A 22463-nucleotide genomic window follows, 5' to 3' on the forward strand; every position below is an offset into this window, starting at 1 on the left:
AAGAAAAAAAAAAAAAAAAAAAGGAAGAAAAAGAGTCGCGTTAAAGATGAATGACAGCGTGAAGAAGACGAGGGGAGGGAGGCGAGGGAGTCGATTGGAGGAAGAAAACGATCGGTTTGACGCGCCTCGGAGCGTGTGCACGAGGTAAATTTCGTGGTAAAATCCGTCGATCGAGCCTGTGTTCCGGAAAATGGATAAAAGGTTCTCCCCGAGATATAACACGCTAAGACCGAACTTTCGAGACCAAGTATGAAACCTTCTCTCTATTATAAAGGCCAGCCTTTTTCCACGGTTACAGCGAAAAAGCTCCTCTGTGCCGCGTCAGACCGGAAACATTGACGAGAAACATTTTTGGCAGGTTGCACATACACATAAAGGGGATACACCGACGCGCGATAGTTTCGTTCCAAGGCTGGGGCCCGGAGTGTGTAAAAATAAGGAACGATATCTTTCTGACGAACCGGTCAATTTCTGCGACTCGGAATTTTAACCCTTTCAACCCTCGGAAGTTTTCTTCATGCAATCTACTATCACCAATTTATTCACGAAGTAGCATCGTTTCAAATAAAATGACACAACAGTGGGAAAATAATCGTTCTGTTGAAATTCAGCATGAAATTTTGCCGATTATATCTTTCTGACATGGTTTAGGTTTATGGCACCTGTTGACGTATTTTGGAATAATCACGTATTAAAAATATATTTCATACTTCTTCTATTTTTTATTTCGACAGTGAAATACTCGTACGATAAGAAATTACGAAAAAATAAAGTTTCTTGAAAAAAAAGAGATTTCTATTTCAAGTCATTCCTCTTTAATAATTTCGTTCGCGAAAGTATCTCGGGCTAGATCAGATTCACGAAGAAACAACAGAAATAACAACCACGTTGTTCGTCAAAAAGGAAAAAAAAAAAAAAAAAAATTGGAAACACACAGCAGAAGTTTTATACTGTTTTTCTTAATGCTGCGTGTTGCGACGTTGCTCGTCGCAATGGCTCGATATTTACATTGAAATTGAAATTGAAATTTGAATTTAAATACGAGTTAAGTAATTTGAATTTAAATGATGTCCTCTCGATGCAAAGAAGGTGGTAATCGCGTCTAGTTATTTTCTCATCGGTGTGGACCCGCTTTGTTGGATCATTGAACGCGACGCGACAGTTTTTCTTTCCCTCGAAGTACCTGTTACTCGCTACTTACACGCGTGAGTAACTTCTACATACGTATACAACGAACAAGTGGATATAGCAGTTTTTGGTCAGCCATTGACGATTGAAAACGCGGCGCAACGTCGTAAGCGTTTAGATCCGTGGTTCCCAACTTTGTTCTTGGCCTAAATCTAAACCTAACCTAGACCTAAGCATCTATAAATAAAATCCTAATTAACCTAAACCCTCTCCCTTTTAGGGTTAAAATTTCGAGTCGCAGAAATTCTTATTATTCAAAAAGTGAATTTTCGACGTGGAGGAAGACTTAACCTCTTGCGCTGGCAACTGATTGCGGACCATAACGAGTGACCGAAACGTATACAGTAATTTGTCGCTTTTTTTTTTCGAACTCGTCGGTATATCACTGGATAGAAATTATTGAGAAGTAGTAAATTTATTATTTGTTTTGTCTGGGTTATATTTAAATATAACTTATATACTTAAAACTAAGAAAATAGTGCAATTTGGGAAAAATTCTCGACGTGCGTGGCACGTCATTCCAGCGCTACGTAAGAAGTTAACCTCTTGCGCTGGCAACTGATTGCGGACTATAACGAGAGACCGAACCGTATACAATAATTCGTCTTCTTTTTGAATTCATCAGGATATCACTGGATAGAAATTACTAAGAAGTAATAAACTTATCATTTCTTTCGCCTGGGTTACATTTATATATATACTTAAAACTGAGAAAATGTTGCAATTTGAGAGAAAAAATTCTCAACGTGCGTGGCACGTCATTCTAGCACAAGAGGTTAACCCTTTGCGCTGGCAACTGATTGCGGACCGTAACGAGTGACCGAAACGTATACAGTAATTTGTCGCTTTTTTTTCGAACTCGTCGGTATATCACTGGATAGAAATTATTGAGAAGTAATAAATTTATTATTTGTTTTGCCTGGGTTACATTTAAATATACGTAAAACTGAGAAAATGTTGCAATTTGGGAGAAAAAATTCTCGACGTGCGTGGCACGTCATTCCAGCGCAAGAGGTTAAAGGCCTACATTAACTTGGTCTAAACAAACTTCCGAGATAATGTCATCCACGAAAGAAAAGTAAGTAGAGAGTTAAATTTTCATTTAAAGAAATATAAAAAATTCACTGTTTAACAATTTTCATTCTCGAATTGCCCCGCCTCTAGTAAATCAAAGTCTGGTAGCGATAGATCGGTTATTATCATTCGAAAAGGACTGAAAATCCGCGAGCTTTGATAGACCGAGCTTCGGTAAACCGAAATAGCCAACCGGTTTACAGATTAGACAACAGTTTACAGATTACAGTAGGGGCAGATAGCTGGTCTAAGTTGAGAAATCGGCACTTGGTGGGTGAAACTGACTGATTGAGACCATCCTCGCGATTGAACGCAGACGCTTCGATGAAGTAAACGATGGATAACAACGTTCACCTTTGATTCAACGATCTCGTACGTGAGAAGGATATTTAACGGGCGATCGATCGGGTTGCCATCACGGAGCAAGATGCCGTCTGTGTTCTCACTGAATATCATTCTCTCTTTCTTTGGCTGTGTTTCAGGAAAAAATAGAGTATATATTTCTTGTGATTTTTACGGTCGAGTGCGTTATGAAGATCATCGCTTACGGCTTCGTGGCCCACCCCGGCGCTTATCTTCGAAACGGATGGAATATATTAGATTTCTCGATAGTAGTGATAGGGTGAGTATTTTTACTTGCGTTTCTTTTTATTTCAGTTTGCATGGTCGAGCAACGACCCGAGTTGTGATTTACGACACGGTTCTCGATGTTGTCCGTTAGTGGCATGTTTCCTGGACGAGTAACAGTCTATTTTAATTAAAGTCCAGTTGAGTGTGTGTATATGTTTAAAGGTCTATCATTGTACAGGGAGTTCCACAAATGGTGGTGACAAGCGACTAGGGGGTGATTCTACGTGAAAAGATGAATCGAAGAGAAAGAATAAGAGCTTCATTCTCAAGAAAATCTCTCTTCAAGTATGCCTGAATTTAGCTAAATAATATTTGGGATAATATTCTGCGTGCAGAAATAGGTGAAAAATCTAGAATATTCGTCCGTTTAAGGTTATGTCTGTCATTTTCGAGAAAATTGAAAATCATCTCAGCACTTCAAACTCGATTTTCTCGGGAACGAAGCATCTTGTAAGAAAATGTTACTCTACTCTTCACCGATTTTCACATGCAAAACAACCTTCCGTTAATTATTCTTTTCTGTCACGTCTAGAATTAACCAAGATGTACTTGATAAATATTCAAATGCAATTTCCTCGAAAACAAGACCTCGAACGGTTTCATTCTTCCTTCGACTCACTTTTTCACGTAGAATCGTCTCCTATTTATGAAACACTCTGTATAATGGCCTACCCTGTATAGTATATATATTTCATCGCTTCTCTCTACTGTCGTTTTCGATCTGTCTCTTTCGATTTACCAAAAATCATCAGTTCATTGTCAACGACGCGATCTCCTCCTGCAAGGAAGCAGAACTGCGTTTGCAATTGATTTCTACATCATGTTACAAGTTTATCGGCCCAAAGGGAGAACACGCGCAGCTCGTAATTTGGCTAGAGCCAACGAAGGAAATTTTACTGCACATAGATTTCTCGTGCAACTTTCTACCATCGTTGCTTCGACTTTCATCGCGTCCCCGTGATAAAAGTCGCATTCGTGTGCTTGGACGCGATCGCGTCGAATCGACACGCAATCCCCTTTTCTTCGATTCAATAACTTTTTCCTTACTTCGCGAAACGAGACAGTTCCTCCTGTTCTCCAAGACTGTTTCGTCTTGCCAGCCAAGACAGTTGCCTTGCCATACCAAGCATTCTTTCATCCTAACATTGTCCATTGTCGATAACCTGTTTACAAATTGTACAGGTCCATTCAAGTGAAACCTAACCTAAATACATATCTTTTCTGTGCAACAATACAAACAAAAAAGATCTTCCAGTTTACACGAATGGTATCGAAAGGTCAATAAGTAAATAATGGTAGAGAATATTCTTCTTCCAACGTCATTCTTTTCCCGAGTTTCCAAGATCACTGATGGTCTTTTCTTTTTTTTTTCTCATACAACTGTGTGTCTGCATCGTGTAACTCACATTCAGACGTGCAAAGAGCATGAGCTCTCGAAGTGACGTTGGTGCCCAAAGAATTTAAATTTTGGACTATATAGGGTGGGTCAAAAATCACTTTCTATTAAAATAAATTATTTTTTTATTAATTTGAGAACACTCTGGCGGTCAACATTTGTAAGGAATCATTTCACAAAACGTAATGATGAACAGAATCACGTTTGAACTTGAATTTAATTTAAAATTAATAAAATTAGTTTCTTCTTATATTTTGATGTTTTATCAAAAAAAAAAAAATAGGCGAGGAGAAGAAACTTTTGGCCCACCCTATATACATGCGACGCAGTAATCGAAGAAAAACGGCAAGCATGGACAGAAAGCTTGTGCCAGGATAAAAAAAGAATATTGAAAACCGATGTTATTTCAAATTATATCTATTTTTGCTGCAGTCCAAGGGTCTCGACCCTAGCAAATTGAACAAAATCTTACTTTAATTTAACCATAATTATATTTCATTTATATTACTAATATTAATAATTCATTTAAAATCAAAATTTAACATGCAATTTACATTAAGTATTATCAAAATTATTTTATTTTTATTTATATGATATAATAAAATTCTATATAATTTATATATAAATAAATATATAAAATATAACTTAGAACATAGGTACGTCTCTCATAATCAGTGACCGACCATACAAGTCCCAAACTCCATTGAATCTGTAGAAAAAAAAAAAGAAAAAGATATTCCCATCTTCAATGGTCCTCAGTTGAGCTTTAGTTCTAAAACTAAACGCTATCATGGTTTCGTTCGCAGAATGGTGAGCACGGTGTTGTCAGTACTTATGAAAGAAGGCTTCGATGTGAAAGCGTTAAGAGCTTTTCGGGTGCTACGACCTCTGAGGCTGGTTTCCGGCGTACCAAGTAAGAAATAAATACATAAATACATTTATCTCGTGCTGGCTTCGTCCGTTGTATCGTTTCTCGACACAATGTTGGCTGATCGGGCGGTGACGAATGCCTCTGTCGATTTGTGCAGGTTTGCAAGTGGTTTTGAACTCTATTTTGAGAGCGATGATACCCCTTCTCCATATCGCTCTGCTGGTTCTGTTCGTCATCATTATTTACGCTATTATCGGCCTCGAGTTGTTCTCTGGGAAGATGCATAAAACCTGCAGGCACAATATCACCGGTGAGTATCGTCCCTTTCGCGATATCCTAAAGTATCTCTGTAATAAATATCGAAATAATTCGTAAACTCGCAACATGCTTAATATGCATCATAGATAATGAAATTAATTAAATTCTACATTGTCAAACTATTCCTTTAACTAACTGAAATTAATTGAAATTTATCAGTGAAAATTTATTAGTTAATTGAAATTTATTAGTGAAAATTATCTCTCGTTGTATCGTAGGATCGTATTCCACGTAAAACTATGTATTAGAGGTACTCTAACGTGGTTTTCTTTAAATTTACTAATATAAGTAACGTGGTTTTCTTCAAATTTAATAGCAAAAAAAACTATGTATTAGGGGTACCCTATAAGTAACGTGGTTTTCTTCAAATTCAATAATTAAAAACTATGTATTAGGGACACTCTATGAGTAACGTGGTTTTTTCAAATTTAATAATAATAAACCATGTATTAGGGGTGCTCTATAAGCAACGTGGTTTTCTTCAAATTTAATAATAAAAAAACTATGCATTAGGGATACCCTATAAATAACGTGGTTTTCTTCAAATTTAATAATAAAAAAATTATGTATTAGGGGTACCCTATAAGTAACGTGGTTTTCTTCAAATTTAATAATAAAAAAACTATGTATTGGGAGTACCCTATAAGTAACGTGGTTTTCTTCAAATTCAATAATTAAAAACTATGTATTAGGGACACTCTATAAGTAACGTGGTTTTTTCAAATTTAATAATAAAAAACCATGTATTAGGGGTGCTCTATAAGCAACGTGGTTTTCTTCAAATTTAATAATAAAAAAACTATGTATTGGGGGTATCCTATAAGTAACGTGGTTTTCTTCAAAATTAATAATAAAAATACTATGTATTGGGGGTACCCTATAAGTAACGTGGTTTTTTCAAATTTAATAATAAAAAAACTATGTATTGGGGGTACCCTATAAGTAACGTGGTTTTCTTCAAATTTAATAATAAAAAAAACTATGTATTGGGGGTATCCTATAAGTAACGTGGTTTTCTTCAAAATTAATAATAAAAAAAACTATGTATTGGGGGTATCCTATAAGTAACGTGGTTTTCTTCAAAATTAATAATAAAAATACTATGTATTGGGGGTACCCTATAAGTAACGTGGTTTTCTTCAAAATTAATAATAAAAATACTATGTATTGGGAGTACCCTATAAGTAACGTGGTTTTCTTAAAAATTAATAATAAAAATACTATGTATTGAGGGTACCCTATAAGTAACGTGGTTTTCTTCAAAATTAATAATAAAAATACTATGTATTAGAGGTACCCTATAAGTAAATTTAATAAACGTTGCCATTTTGTGACAATAATTTATAACATAACTTATATCCCAGTTAAATGTAATTTACATTTGACGTGTTTGTCGTTAAGTTACAGATTAGAACTGTATTAACTTTTAATTAAAACAAAACTTTCGTACAGTATCAGAGAACGACGTTACTTATGGTCACTCGTAGTATATTGCAACGTAGTATATTATACGGAAGGAAATGATAGACCCCATAATTGCGCTGCGTCGCATTGTTGGACGATACGAGATAGAAAAGTATGCGAGACGACAAGCGGACAGCGATGAGATAATCCTTTGGACGGGGACTCGTGCCTGTAAAGAATTTCTCAAGAGATGAATTATGGTCGCGACGCTAGTTGGCAAAGTGGCTGCCGCGGGGCGGGAATTTCCCCCGCAAGTCTTAACCCCGAAACACAGTTCGCACCTGCGCGGCCGCGACACTATTTTAGATATGATTCAGCCGGCGATTCGGCGAAACGGCTAACAACTAATCTAATTATTCTTGCGCGATGTCTGCGCGTGGCCACGTTGGTCGTTTGTCTCACCGACTCGCGTCGCTCGCATTCGAGACAATGAAACCGAGGCAACTCGTTTCGAAATTTCGACTTTCGAGCGAGGGGCGAGATGAAACATGAGACAGACCAGAAAATGGCTGTTGAAATTGACAGACACGATCATGGACGATCCGAAACCCTGCGGGCCCGGTGGTTTCCAGTGCGACAACGTCGGACCCGACTACTACTGCAGCAAACGGTTCTGGGAGGGGCCGAACTGGGGCATCACGAACTTCGACAATTTCGGCTTGGCCATGTTAACCGTCTTCCAGTGTGTGACGCTCGAGGGCTGGACCGACGTGCTCTACAGCGTAAGATCAATCTCTCTGTTCCTCTCTCAACCGGAAGCGATCGATCTTCGATCTCATCCTATTCCTCTTCCCTCTTTCTTGTTTGGCTCTTTCAGATCGAAGACGCGATGGGAAGCTCGTGGCAGTGGATTTATTTCATCTCCATGGTCATACTCGGCGCTTTCTTCGTGATGAATCTGATTCTCGGTGTACTGTCCGGGTGAGTATCCGAAAGCTACGAAAATCAGATCTGTGATATATAGTTGGCTGACGTGGATGGCTAATTTGCTCGCGAAGAATGTAATAAAACAACAGAAAGTAAATCGAAAGAAATGGAGAGCGACGCGCGAGATCGCGGTTTTTTAATTACGTACGTACCGATATAATTGTTTATTGTTTGTTGCTTGTTTATCGCTTCTTTGCACTACCGTGTATCGATTCCAAGACGTTGCGTCTTGCAACGTCTCTCCTAAGAAGCGTCTAAATATAAACGCGCGTCCCTTTTGTCGTTTACGACTGCCACCATAGCAGCGGCTCTTCTCGACGATCGGACGATAAAGGCCGCGTCTTATCAAAGTACACGAGGCGAATTCGTTTCGCAGTGCCGTCGTTGTTTCTCCCTTTAAACGATATGACGCTCGTTTTCTCGAACGCTTCGAGTAGGAAAGGTAGAGTGGACAATCCGGAAGATCGTTGGCTCGCACAGTGGGCCGGATCGAGAATTCACGCGACATTTTCGAATGAATTTTGACTCCTAAAAGATGTCGCAATGAAATTTGACATAAATATTTGTAAAAAAAATATTCCTTTACAGTGATATATTCATCGTGTTTAATCACTGTTTTGTTATTAACTTTACAAGCAAGTTTTCTACACAATTGTTTGTACATTTTATTTAATATATCTTTTAATCAATTTAGGTCATATATTGATAAAACTTTTAATTTCAGTTATTCTATTAAACTAATGAACACTTATTTTATATTATGTACTATAATTGCCGATAGTTTCTCACCCTTTTATGGTGATGGAAAAAATTCAGGATGAAAAATTAAACACAGTTGTTATTTGACGTTTCAAAGAGGAGCAACAAATTATTCGATGAGAATAATTGAGATGTTTAAAATGTTAAATAATAAAATGTGTTAATTAATTAAATGTTCGAATGAGATGTTTACAATTCTTCTTAGTGTGTTTGTTTCAACTAAAATTATTCTTACTCACATCTCATTGATTTTTTTTCATTCTCGAGGCTTTCGGTGGACGGACTTAGAGATCAATGTATATTAAAAAGAAATATGAAACTGAGAAAGTTGATTTTTTCCTTCTTCTAAAATGTCGCGTGAATACTCCGTGACAGGGGGAGAGGCGAATCCTAGTCTCCCCCTGGTTGCTTTGCACCAGAAACTTGAAACTCTTCCTCTTGCCCCGTTTGCGAGACGAAACTCTCCATTTCCATTTCATTCGCGAACGTTTCAATTACGCTGGCGGGGGGAGGGTGATCGATGTCCTCTAATCACGCCGTCTGACGCGTTGCAACTGTGTACCTTTGCTCGGCGCAGCGAATTCTCCAAGGAGAGGGAGAAGGCAAAGGCGAGGGGTGATTTCCACAAACTGCGGGAGAAGCAGCAGATCGAGGACGATCTCAGGGGTTATCTGGACTGGATCACGCAGGCCGAGGACATCGAGCCGGAAACCGACGAGCCGAAAATGCAGGACGGAAAGAGTACGTGTTTCACCGATCATAGGATTTTTTCTTGAACTCTTGATCGTCATTACCTCCAAATAGTAATCTCGAATAATCTCGAATAATGCAAGTTACGTAGATCGAAAGATTAGTCTCGTTGTCAGTATAATCATTAACGCTCGACTTATTATAATCCCTTTGTTCCGAGTCGTTACACGTTTGTTTCACATTTCGTCATTTTAATACGTTACAATCGATAAAAGCTGTTACATTTAGTCCATCAATCTCTCGTGCACGTAACGACAATAACAAAATGATCTTTTGAACAGCGAAACAACAGAGCGAGATGGAGAGCACGGATCAGTTAGAGGGCGACGAGGAAGGGGTTCAACAGGAATCCGTCTGGAGGAGGAAAAAGCTGGATTTCGACAGGTAAGAAACGTGTACTTGCGTGTACTTTGTTTCTTTATCGTGGCTTTGCTACGAGCGTGGCCAGCAGATAAAAGAGGAAAAAGCGAGCTTCGCTATCAGTTTGTCACATAGTTGTACCTAGCTGTCGTTTACCTTTGACCGTGGTGAAAATTTGCAATGGAAATCCTTCGCAGAGCGAACAGGAGAATGAGGAGAGCTTGCAGAAAAGCCGTCAAGTCGCAGGTTTTCTACTGGCTAATTATAGTATTGGTTTTCCTGAACACCGGCGTTCTGGCGACCGAGCACTACAATCAGCCTCACTGGTTGGACGACTTTCAAGGTACGAGGATCAATTGATCGGCCTTGGACAACTTACGATTAAAAGTATCTTTGTTGTTTCTCGATTGTACACAGAGATCACGAACATGTTCTTCATCGCGCTGTTTTCCATGGAGATGTTGCTGAAAATGTACAGCTTGGGATTTCAAGTAAGTCTCGCGCGCACACAGCTCGACGAAAGCTTCTCGTTTTCGTCTCTGTAGATAAGAAGAAAAAAAAGAAATACTCGTCACTGTTCAGGGTTACTTCGTCTCGCTGTTCAATCGTTTCGATTGTTTCGTCGTGATCGGCTCAATCACCGAGATGATCCTGACGAATACACACGTGATGCCACCGCTCGGCGTTTCCGTTCTCCGTTGCGTCCGGTTGCTCAGGGTATTTAAAGTGACAAAGTAAGTCTCCATCTTCAAAGATCCATCTTCCTTCGAATTGCATTCAGATTGCGGATTTTTACGCATGATCTTTGTCGCGATAAAAATATCCGCAATTCGATGATGATGATGATGATGATGATGATTAGAACCTTAGAATATAATACTTGTAAGAGAAAGTAAGTAAAAAAAAAAAAAACCTCTGGATAAGGAGCTGACCGCTGAATCGATGAACATTAAATTTTTGTAGATATTGGAGGTCGTTGTCGAATTTGGTGGCTTCCCTTTTAAACTCGATACAATCGATCGCGTCTTTGTTGCTTCTGCTCTTCCTTTTTATCGTGATCTTTGCCCTCCTAGGCATGCAGGTATGATTCATTCATCTCGATATCAACTATCGTCGATGAATATCATCGAGTCGTCTAGCTTCCAGCCTCTACTTTGTTTTTTTTTTATTCCCTCTCTTCTCGCAGGTATTCGGCGGAAAATTCAATTTCAGCGATTTGCAGAACAAGCCTCGTCACAATTTCGACAGTTTCTGGCAGAGTTTGCTGACCGTCTTTCAGGTGAGCCCCCATCGTCTCACGTTCGAACGCGCCCGTCGAAACCTAAAATCGATTATAGCCTCGTTATCGTTCAATTTATAGATATTAACCGGCGAAGATTGGAACGCCGTTATGTACGATGGAATTAGAGCCTACGGCGGTGTTGCAAGCTTTGGCATGCTCGCCTGCTTCTACTTCATCATTCTCTTTATATGCGGTAACTGTATCCTTTTTTTTCCTACAAAAAAATGGACGAAAAATCAGCATACCTAACCTTGTCATTTCGATCGCGTGTAATTTTGTCCGTCGTGAAAACATACATATCGCTATCGCATACCTAACAGGTGTCAGTGACGTTGAGTGTCAGTAATTCTTTTCTGTTCTTGTTAAATGTTCCTTGACGAGGAAACCTGCAGATATCCTACTCAACGTCTTCTTGGCCATCGCTGTCGATAACCTTGCCGACGCCGAGTCGTTAACTGCCATCGAGAAGGAAGCCGAGGAAGAGGTGAGTCCCTCAATTTCCGATACTTGTACAATTTACAATTCCGACAATCCGCCATATTCGGTCACGAGGTGAGGAACGCTGTTTAATCAATGATGGAATTGTTAGTTTCGATGAAAATGGATGTAAAGAAAGAATACAAGTTGCAATAATTCTTTTGCAATTAATCGTCGCACTATCGTAGACGAAATATCTCATCACAACTATATACCATCATGCACAAAACAAACGGTTAATATAATGAGAAACAGTTTGGTAAACGAACGTCAGCCATTCTGTCTTAACAAATTCGCGACCGATAACGTAGTCCTACGTCATTTCAAATTCTTTGGTTGAATCTATCGGTAACGTAGTTGTACTTCATTTTAAATTTGTTAATTGAATACAATGGTAACGTAGCCTTATATCATTCCAAAGTCTCTGGTTGAATCTACCGGTAACGTAGTTGTACGTCAGTTTAAATTGTTAATTGAATAAAACGGCAACGTAGTGCTACGTCATTTCAAATTCTCTGGTTGAATCTACCGGTAACGTAGTTGTACGTCATTTTAAATTTGTTGACTGAATACAACGGTAACGTAGTCATTTCAAAATTGGCGATCCTGCAGTAAAATACAATTTTCACCTGTCTAATAAATGAATATGAACGTATATAAGTGAATAATAATAAAATAATGAATAAAGTGAACAATAATACTGCAATAATAACAATAATGTCGTTGAGCGAACGTAATAACACTTGTACGGTAAGGAGTTGATTATTCACTTGTATATCACTTGTTTTTGATCTAAATTACCAGTGTCTTTGTTTCAAATTTTCATCAGTTTATGTATATTACGTACGTAGAAATAACCTCTGTGGTAAGAAATTGGTTATCTATCAGCCATTTTTATCAAAATTATCAATACCTTCGTTACAAATATTTATTAGGTTAGGTTAGGTAGTAAAAAACTTTCACTCTGAAGACGAAGGAGATAATTTGTGAATAATGTTTTCGCGGATGTATTTTCTGATTACGAATTGGAATCGTTCTAACAGTGATGACAGTGATGCTCCCTGTACAATTTAAACGAAGGAACATTAAAATAATAAGAAGCGACGAAGAATTCTGCCGATAATAGAGATGAACATCTCGCACGAGTAACGAGTCGCGATTTGTTTGAAAAAAAGCCAGCAACATCGGCGCACGTTCGCTTATGTGCACAAGTAGTCGCAAGGGCGAAGAAAATTATGAATGTCAGCCGTTTTATCGCCGTAGAAGAGCAACGAGCAGGATAGCCCAATGCTCGTTTGCGGCGTCAACATGGACGTCTCGGCGCCAACGTTGACGCCGCGCCTTGCCGCGTGCAAGCGCGTCGTTCCACCAACATTTTATTGCCTGTTACGCGCCGTAAAGCGTGTACCTTGCGAATATTTGACGCGCCGTAATTACGACCGTGTGTATCTAGGCCGAGCATTAATTTCCCGATACCTCTGGCCGCAACAGTATTTTTAATTACGGAAAATTTACTTGAGGTCCATTGAATATTATGTTAGTACGCTTTAAACGACTTAAACGATTTCACTGAAAGTCGAAAAACCATTTAATCACTTTCTCAGCACAGCACCTTATTTTCTATAAAACATTTTGAAATGTATATTTTTTGATATTACAGAGATGTATGTTGCTCATTGGACTATGTTGTTTGTATGTTTGTTAAAAGAAGTCTGAAAATAGGAGAGACTATTTTACACCTCGTCCAATGCATCTTTCAAGAAAAGTTTTATTTGAATGTTCAGTTCTGTTTAAATCCACTGGACTTATTTTTGTGGGGATACTTTAAAAATATTGTTTACTCTTCGATTCAATCAATGACGTAAACGAATTACAAAATGTTTGGTGAAAAGGTCAGAACACATCCGGGAATCTTTGGAGGAGTACGTAATTATTTAATACAAAGGTATCAAGCGTGCATAGAAATGCAAGGAGGATACGTAGAGAACCTCCTGTAATCAAAAGAAGAAATTATAAGGTGAACTACTTACATAGTTTTTCGACCTTTAGCATTTTTTTTCATGTTTCGGCGAGTACTATCTACCGCAAAAATTATGAATCCTCTTTTCTATTCAAGCCTGTATATCAGAAAAGCAACAAATCTCAATCAGAAAAATAATATTCGGATTGTGCGTGATTGGTTCGTTGAACACTTTTGATCGTTTTGTTACATTATCAAAGGATCATTTTACTTCATCCGTTTAATCCGATACACGGTATAGGTAAGACATTATTTAATTATCTAATTAGAAATATATTATAAAAAAGACAATGATCCGCGATTCGTTTGTCGTCGAGTTCACAATTGCGAGAGTTTATTTCAACACCGTTGGAAAATAAGACGCGGTCAAATTTTTTTCTGCCGTCTTGGCATACAATTGACGAAACGTAGATATTTTTACCGAGCAGATACGGATCTTTGGTCAATCGTTTTACCGAGAGCTGAAATCCGATCCAACGGACAAAAGGACATTTCCGCGCAACTTTGAAAGGAGCCTCGTCCACTTTGAGGTATTACAGGGGCAGGTCACTGTACAAATATTTTTTAACATCTACGAGAGTTATTAGTCACGTTGGATCAATAAGCAAGTAAAACGTCGTTAAATCGTCGGGGGACTGTATCATCGCCTTTAATTTGAACGCTTCGTTGCTCCAACTGTTGCTACAAACTCTCTCTACGTGCAGTATGCCTATATACGTAGGTACATATCGCGTACTTACAAAGGACGCACGCAAAATCGAGGTCATCGCAATCGAATACCGATACTCCGAAATTAAAACCATTATCTTGAAACATTCGCTCTATTATTGCTAGTTTTCTGTTCATCTTTGTCCCTCCATCTTCTTCCCCTCTCCTAAAACGTTTCACAAACGAGGCTCTATACTCTGTGCTCTGTAGTATAGTATTGTGTGTAGTATAAATGCGCGAGGAGTAACTCGGACGTAAAAGCCACCACGGACGTAAGAGCACGGGGAAACACAGAGCTGTCGTTGTCGTTGTCAACCTCGCCGTCGTTTGCCGCTGAGCGTCGTGTTAAAAGTTCAATCGTTCGTGATTTTTCGATAAGCTAATGAAAAGTCGATAGCTCGAATACTCGAGTATTAACCCGAGGACGGAGGGTTCATGCCGCTTCGATGCTCCGTGAAAATTCGACGAGATCCACTCACAGGACGACAGTTTCTCTCATTTTGAAGAGGAACAGCGAGTCAACGTCTCTTAATTTACGGTTATTAATGAACCGTCTTGCTGTTAATCACTTGCGCTGGCAACCGATTGCGAACCATAACGAGTGACCGAACCGTATACAATAATTCGTCGCTTTCTTTTCGAACTCGCCGGTATGATATCACTGGATAGAAATTATTGAGAAGTAGTAAATTTATTATTCGTTTTGCCTGGGTTATATTTAAATATACTTAAAACTAAGAAAATAGTGCAATTTGGGAAAAATTCTCGACATGCGTGGCACGCTCATTCCAGCGCTACGTAAGAGGTTAACTCCTTGCGTTGGCAACTGATTGCAGACCATAACGAGAGACCCAAACCGTATATACAATAATTCGTCGCTTTCTTTTTGAACTCGGCAGTATGATATCATTGGAAATTATTGAGAAGTAATAAATTTATTATTTGTTTTGCCTGGGTTATACTTAAATATACTTTAGTCTACAGAAATATTGCAATTTTGGGGCAAAAAATTCTCAACGTGCGTGGCACGTCATTCCAGTGCAAGAGGTTAACTTGCGCTTCCTTATTCTTTTGAACTCGTCGGTACGATATCTCTGGATAGAAATGATTGAGAAGTAAAATTTATCATTTGCTTTTTGTCTGGGTTATACGGGTTAAATGTACTTAAAATTGAGAAAAGATTGCAATTCTGGGACAAAAAAATTTTCAACGTGCGTGACACGTCATTCCAGCGCAAGAGGGTTAAATAAATGTCAGGTTTTGAGTAAATGGCAAAGTTTTCCTCCGATAGATAGAAGTTTGAAGGTTGAATCCTTTGACGGATTTCTTTCAGGCAGAGAAAAACAAATCTCATAGTGCCTCGCCGACTAGGGACGAGGTTAGCGGGGAGCAAGGTGACGACGGTGGCGAAGGGACTGGTGCGGAGGACGAAGGCGGTGGAACCGACCTCGAGCATGATCCGAACGAAACGATGGAGGATTATGAGGCTGCCGTGGACACGGAAACGTGAGTTATTCTCTTTCGTCTCGTAGCGATTTTTTTTTTCATGCTTTCGAGATTTCAAGTGTAAAATTATAATCCATATATTGCGAATTCAGGTCGGAGAAAAGCGATGACATGAACACTCACGCCAAGGTACGATTGAACATAGAGTCCGACGAGGAAGTCGAGGAAGAAGAGGAAGTCGAACACAACGAGATGCACGGTATCTACACGGACTTTTATTCGGGTCTTGGAATTATCTAAATCATGCGTGTCCAACCAGCATTGCGTCCCTTAAACCAAAATTAAAATAATTGAATGTGAATTTTACTACTTGAATAATTTTAATCGTGAACATTCATGATTTTCTTATATTAGTACTTCTTATATTTGCGAACAGATTTTTTCCCCACACAAAGAAAAAATAAAATAGGAACAAAAATTTTGACGACGAGCATCTTGAAAATACTCTTCGTATTTTCTGCCATTATCTGTATGTATCGAACCAGACATTGATGACTAGTCTATCTAAAAAACAAGCTTAGTTTTCTCATTAAAAATTTTCATATTTTTCTTTTTAATTCATGTAAATATGTATCGCTCCACTATAAAAGTTGTTTTAGTATTCTCACGAATAATATCAGTGATAAAAGAAACATGTAAACTACGTGCGATTCTCAACAAATTTTTCTTGGCCAGAAGATCTAAAAAGTTGGACACTCATGATTCAAGTTGTCCACGCTATTCAATCACTAAATTTTTATTTTACTTTATCTAATTCTATATCTATCTATAAATGAAGTGTATATTGTTCGAGTGTAATATTATTAATGATCTAAAAAGAAACAAGAAGTTCTATTGCCCAAGTATTGAAATGAATATAACAGGGGTAGTTTTTATACAACTCGTCGTCATGAAATTGTCATTCCGAGCAAAAGTTGTTCGCGTCTTTGAGCACAAATGTTTATAAAACAAAAATATTTATTCAGATGACGGTACGGACCAGGGAGTGTCGGCTAGACCACGGAGAATGTCCGAGTTCAATATGGCCACGAAAAGACAACCGATTCCAGCTGGTTCGGCTTTCTTCATTTTCTCACAAACGAACAGGTAAACGCACACGCCACGTTCTTCCCCCAACAAGAACCTTCCTCTTCTAACGAGACCTTTTCTAACGATTTCTATTTATTACGTCTTTCAGGATTCGAGTGTTTTGTCACTGGCTATGCAATCACAGCTACTTTGGCAACGTGATCCTCGTCTGTATCATGATATCTTCGGCCATGTTAGCGGCCGAGGATCCTCTACGCGCGTCTTCTTCTAGGAATCAGGTAAGGCGTCAGATAAAATAAATCGAGCCGACAAACCCCGTCCCGATAATTACATAATACATTCTCTCGTTCGTTCGTTGTAGATTTTACAGAATTTTGACTATTTTTTCACCACGGTATTTACGATCGAGATCTGTTTGAAGATGATCTCTTACGGTTTTATCATTCACGACGGTGCGTTCTGCCGGTCGGCGTTCAATTTGCTCGACCTTTTGGTCGTCTGCTCCTCTCTCATCTCTATGTCTTTCAGGTAAGGGCTCTCGAACTCGTTTTCTTTCCCCCCGGTGAGATTATTTCGGCAGCACCGAGCAAACAAATCGCAAACACTCACACTTGCCTCACTGCATTGAGAAGACGAGTCTTGTTGTCTCAGACAAAAGTCTCACACAAAACCACAGACATTATTATATTATTGTACAGGATAGGCAAACGAAAGTTTCTTCCCACTTATTTTTTTTTTTTCTTTCTTTTTAACAAATCATCAAAATATAAGAAAAAACTAGTTTTATTAATTTTAGTGGGATTTATTTTAGTAGGAAGTGATTTCTGGCCCACCCATTTTGTATATTTATGGTACAGCAAAAGTAACTTTGCTCATTGACTGCTCGATACTGCCGAACTTTCTGAAACTGCGAAGAGAAAACATCTGTTTCGTCGTTTCTATTTCTATTTCTATTTCTATTTCTATTTCTATTTCTATTTCTATTTCTGTTGCTGTCTCTGTTTCAGTTCCGGCGCGTTTTCAGTGGTGAAAGTGCTGCGTGTATTGCGTGTGTTGAGACCTCTGCGCGCCATCAATCGTGCCAAGGGATTAAAGGTATTTCTCTTTGCTCGTTATCCGCCAACAGTTAACCTACAATTTCCCAAATCGGTCCCGGATAATATACCGGAACCTTGTACGTGTCCCGAAGCAGACGTACAAGCAACATTCGATACTATAACGTAACATTCAGTCGCGATTTTAGACCGAGTCGCGTGAACATTCCAGCAATCTCGTTGTTCACTGTTTTTTTTTTCTTTTTTTTTTCTCTTTCTCAAAGCTGGCAGAACCGATTCGTTCGAATCTCGGCTAGTATTTGGACTATTCGCGATTACTTTTGAAAATCGATTTCGGCAATCGATACTACGTACCCAAGTGAAATCGAATCTTCCGTATCGCAGAGGAAACATTTTCGCAAACGTTACTCGTAAATTTCATCGTCGAATCAAGTGATGTACCACGTGTTGTACCGATCATATATTCGCGTTTTTGCCTTTGCGTCCGACTTTGTTTCCTGTTGCGACTCGGACAGAGAGAGAGTGGTAGCAAACCGGGGGGCAAAAAAAAAAAAAAAAAAAAAAAAACCAGCAACGCAAACAGACTCTAACGACTCTAATTCAAAAGAAACGGCTACGAGACTGCGGGGCGAGGCAAACTCCTCCGTTCAACTTTCCACCCCGAACTTTCCTACAGCTGCAATAGCTCTGGCTGTTAGTAAAAGGAAGGACGGGTGACTCACCTCGCTGCGAGCTAGGCTGTAAATCGAGCTGGCGCTCTCGAAGGAGCTGCCCTCCGCGGCAGTGGCTGTCGCCGAGGCCGAGGCCGAGGCGGCGGCGCTCGAGGTTTGCGGGGGCCTCGACCAGGAACTGGTCGTTGCGGAGGTGCCCGTTGTGGTCCCGGTCTCGGTGGAGGTGTTGGCAGTGACATAATCCTCGGTGGTCGAGGTCTCCGATAGATCTGTGTTGGTGCGACCGCCGGAGTCCGTTCTGGCGAGGCTCAGCCCGAACTCGCTCGACGACTGCGACTGCGGCTGCGACAACGGCGGCCCTGGACTCGGACGACGAAATCCGCTTCTCGGCCGGCCGTTCAACGGCGTCATCGCCGATTCGACGCTGAGAAGTAATTGCCTATTAAAAAATCGCTTCGGATTTTACACGGGGTGTCTCCAGCACGGGCCGACGTTCGATGGGGGAGGTGATCGAACGATGAGGTGCTGCTTGGGTGATGCTTGTGCTCTTACTTCGCTCTGGGGTACAATGCTCTGTTCGGCTCTTGTTTTGTATAAATAGGTATTGCATGTGTAGGCAATTTTGTAAATATTTATATAGGTATTGTTAACAAGTAAATATGTATGTAGGTATTGTTAATATGTAAATATGCATGTAGGTATCGTTAATATGCAAATATGTATGTAGATATTGTTAATATGTAAATATTAATATGTAGGTATTGTTAATGTGTAAATATGTATGTAGGTATCGTTAATATGCAAATATGTATGTAGATATTGTTAATATGTAAATATTAATATGTAGGTATTGTTAATATGTAAATATGCATGTAGGTATTGTTAATATGTAAATATGCATGTAGGTATTGTTAATATGTAAATATGTACGTATGTAGATATTGTTAATATGTAAATATGTATGTAGGTATCGTTAATATGTAAATATGTATGTAGGTATTGTTAATATGTAAATATGCATGTGGGTATTGTTAATATGTAAATATGTATGTAGGTATTGTTAATATGTAAATATGTATGTAGATATTGTTAATATGTAAATATGTATGTTAATATGTAAATATGTATTGTTAATATGTAAATATGTATGTAGGTATTGTTAATATGTAAATATGTATGTAGGTATTGTATTGTAAAGATGTAAATATATATATAGGTATTGTATTGTAAAGATGTAAATATGTATATAGGTATTGTATTGTAAAGATGTAAATATGTATATAGGTATTGTATTGTACAGATGTAAATATGTATATAGGTATTGCATTGTACAGATGTAAATACGTACATAGGTATTGTATTGTATAAATAGGTAGTTTTGTTCTATATTAACACACACTGTTGTTATAGGTATTGTTTTATATTAACACATTGTTGATATAGGCATTGTATTGTAAATATATAAATATGTACACAGGTATTCTATAAATAGGTATAAATAGGTATAAATAGGTAATTTAGTTTTATACTGTCGATGACGAGTTAATTCGTGTTTTCACTTGCGTTGGCTATTTTAATTTTCGACACTCGGAATAATGTATTATCTTGTATTAATAATGTATTATTAATTCTGTAAGATATTGTGACATCTTTCATCGTCTCCACTTTGTTATAAATTTTCTAAAATACTTATAAAAGAGTTCCTTACACTGATTCACTTATTAGGCTTTCAGGACAACTAAACTTCAGGACCACGTTTCAGAGAAAATAGTCACTAGTATAAAAAGAATCCAACTAAAACGTGCAGAGTATATTCTTCAAAAAGAAACCAGATATATTTGCAAAACCTGTTGTGTACCATTGCACATAAGTGATTGCTATAGTTTATCAGACAAAAAAAAAATTACTGAAGTATATATGTATGAAATATAATATTAATAAGAGATATAATACAAAATTTTATTTAAATTCATTCTGTATAAACTGAAGTTTATTTAGATTGCTTCACGTTCATACTCAAAAACCACTAAATACTAAATACTCAAAAACTAAAAATAGTAAAAAAAAAAAATAATGACAGCTTCTATGTAAAATTATCAACAATGTGTTAATAGGTACAGAATGTTAATTTCAAGTCTAAATTATCTCGGCTCAAAGTCACGGTGTTACAAGTCGAATTCTCCTTAACGTTACCTACAATACCATACTATAAAAAATGGTTATTAACATGGCCGACAAAATACAGTAACCTTGAAAAGAACTGTCAAAATGGCTTTTTTTTTTTTACATCAACAGCAACCGAAATGATTTAGATGTTGGACTATTGTATATTACGCGCGATCGCAGATGATTATTATATTTTATCGCACTGAATATTGATAGTATAATAAACGCACTGAATATTGATAGTATAATAAACTGCAGAATGATCTTTGTTCTCATATTTTTAAATTGCTTCAGATAATTAACTCTTACTGAATCAGTGACGAAATTTCAAAATGTTTCACGTAATAAATAAATAAAAAAATAAATAAATATATATATACATAAATAATATATATATTAAAATACATATATTCATAAACAATATATTATACATTATATATTAAAACAATATATTATATATATTAACAATATATTGTTAATATATTGTTATATATGTTATTGTTATGTATATATATATATTAAAATACATATATATATATGTGTGTGTGTGTGTGTGTATTTTAATATATATTATATATTATATATTAAAACAACATATGTATTTATATATTATACAGTATTATTATTATATATTAATATATGTATTTTAATACATAATATAATATATATATATGTATTTAATATATATTATATATTAAAACAATATATTATATATTAAAATACATATATATTAAACATATAAAAATAAAAAATAAAAAATAAATATATATATTAAATAAAAATATAATAAATATTTTTATAAATTTTTATAAATAATAAATTAAATAAATATATAATAAATATATATTAAAATACATATATATTCATAAGCAATCCTTACATGTCCTTAATTAATTCAATAATAAAATACTTTCACGAGCAGTTATACAGTACTAATTGTGATGAGCAATTCAGAAAATCATTCGTACATCATTTGTACATGATCCACGATGCAGAGAAAAACGACACCTTACCTTGGCGTTAGAGGTTGAATGGGTGTCGCTGGCTCGAGACGTATCCTCGGACTCGACGGACGTGACTCCATCGACTCCTCGATGTCCAACGCTTCGGTGTCCATCGAGGAACGTTGCTGATGCTGGAGAAGCAGGAGGTGCCTTCTCCTCGAGGACGGTGTCAAAAGAGCCAACGAGTCGGCCTGCAGAACCGTCGCCTGCGACTCGTTCCAAATTCCGTCGCTGTGGTCCCTCGTGACGTCGTTCGTTAACGAATCGCTCGATGCGAACGGGGACGTGATCATGCCGGTGATCCCGGGGCTGAAAAGTAACGGGCAAATTTGCCCGGCTTGCCGTAACGGCCGCGTCGGCGACTCGTAGTCCTTCGGGCTTTGTAAAATCCTTCGCGGCGCTATAATTTTATACGAAATCAATTAGCTGGTTACCGATGCAAAGGGAATGGAAATTTTAACTTCGGCTGCATTTAAACGTTATTATCGATCTCGTGCATTAGCGCGGGAGCATGTTACGTCAAAATTTTATAGCCAGTTTGTATATTCCGGACAGATTGTATATATTTGTATGTTATTGTATTATTATGTATGTTGTATGTATTATTGTATTGTTGTACTATTGTGTATATTGTATGCATTGTTGTATTATTGTGCTATTGTGTATATTGTATATGTATATTGTACTGTATTGTATTGTATTGTACATATTGTATTAAATTTCTGTATTACTTATATTATTTATATATATAAAATAATACAGAAATTTAATATATGTGAAAAATTTAATATAAGTATATATATGTATA

General features: G+C 37.5%; 2 protein-coding genes and 1 long non-coding RNA gene across 3 annotated transcripts in view; 1 reads left to right on the forward strand and 2 right to left on the reverse strand.

Annotated features, from left to right (window-relative positions):
- Positions 1-18061, forward strand: part of LOC122534781 (voltage-dependent calcium channel type D subunit alpha-1-like) — a 21271-nt gene extending 3210 nt beyond the window's left edge. The window contains exons 3-22 of the mRNA XM_043665749.1: positions 2745-2884; positions 5095-5201; positions 5317-5469; positions 7467-7663; positions 7759-7862; positions 9205-9368; positions 9659-9761; positions 9935-10080; positions 10155-10228; positions 10320-10471; positions 10701-10818; positions 10924-11016; positions 11098-11218; positions 11412-11503; positions 15558-15730; positions 15823-15929; positions 16696-16816; positions 16908-17037; positions 17121-17287; positions 17767-18061. Of these exons, the coding sequence (XP_043521684.1) occupies positions 2745-2884; positions 5095-5201; positions 5317-5469; positions 7467-7663; positions 7759-7862; positions 9205-9368; positions 9659-9761; positions 9935-10080; positions 10155-10228; positions 10320-10471; positions 10701-10818; positions 10924-11016; positions 11098-11218; positions 11412-11503; positions 15558-15730; positions 15823-15929; positions 16696-16816; positions 16908-17037; positions 17121-17287; positions 17767-17983 (2679 nt within the window). The 3' untranslated portion in view covers positions 17984-18061. The remainder of the gene's footprint in view (positions 1-2744; positions 2885-5094; positions 5202-5316; positions 5470-7466; positions 7664-7758; positions 7863-9204; positions 9369-9658; positions 9762-9934; positions 10081-10154; positions 10229-10319; positions 10472-10700; positions 10819-10923; positions 11017-11097; positions 11219-11411; positions 11504-15557; positions 15731-15822; positions 15930-16695; positions 16817-16907; positions 17038-17120; positions 17288-17766) is intronic.
- LOC122534783 lies at positions 7782-10004 on the reverse strand. Its single transcript, XR_006307991.1, has 3 exons — positions 9894-10004; positions 8021-8295; positions 7782-7892 (listed from the first exon to the last, which is right to left on the reverse strand). It is a non-coding gene; the product is annotated as an uncharacterized LOC122534783 (long non-coding RNA).
- A 400-nt stretch (positions 18062-18461) lies between the features above and the next one.
- Positions 18462-22463, reverse strand: part of LOC122534788 — a 62623-nt gene continuing 58621 nt past the window's right edge. Inside the window, exons 7-8 of the mRNA XM_043665758.1 lie at positions 21665-22055; positions 18462-18924 (exon numbers count right to left, since the gene is read on the reverse strand). Of these exons, the coding sequence (XP_043521693.1) occupies positions 18462-18924; positions 21665-22055 (854 nt within the window). The remainder of the gene's footprint in view (positions 18925-21664; positions 22056-22463) is intronic.

The sequence above is a fragment of the Frieseomelitta varia genome, unplaced genomic scaffold (genome assembly GCF_011392965.1).
Source record: "Frieseomelitta varia isolate USP_RPSP 00005682 unplaced genomic scaffold, Fvar_1.2 scaffold_64, whole genome shotgun sequence".
In the NCBI taxonomy this organism is placed as follows: domain Eukaryota; kingdom Metazoa; phylum Arthropoda; class Insecta; order Hymenoptera; family Apidae; genus Frieseomelitta; species Frieseomelitta varia.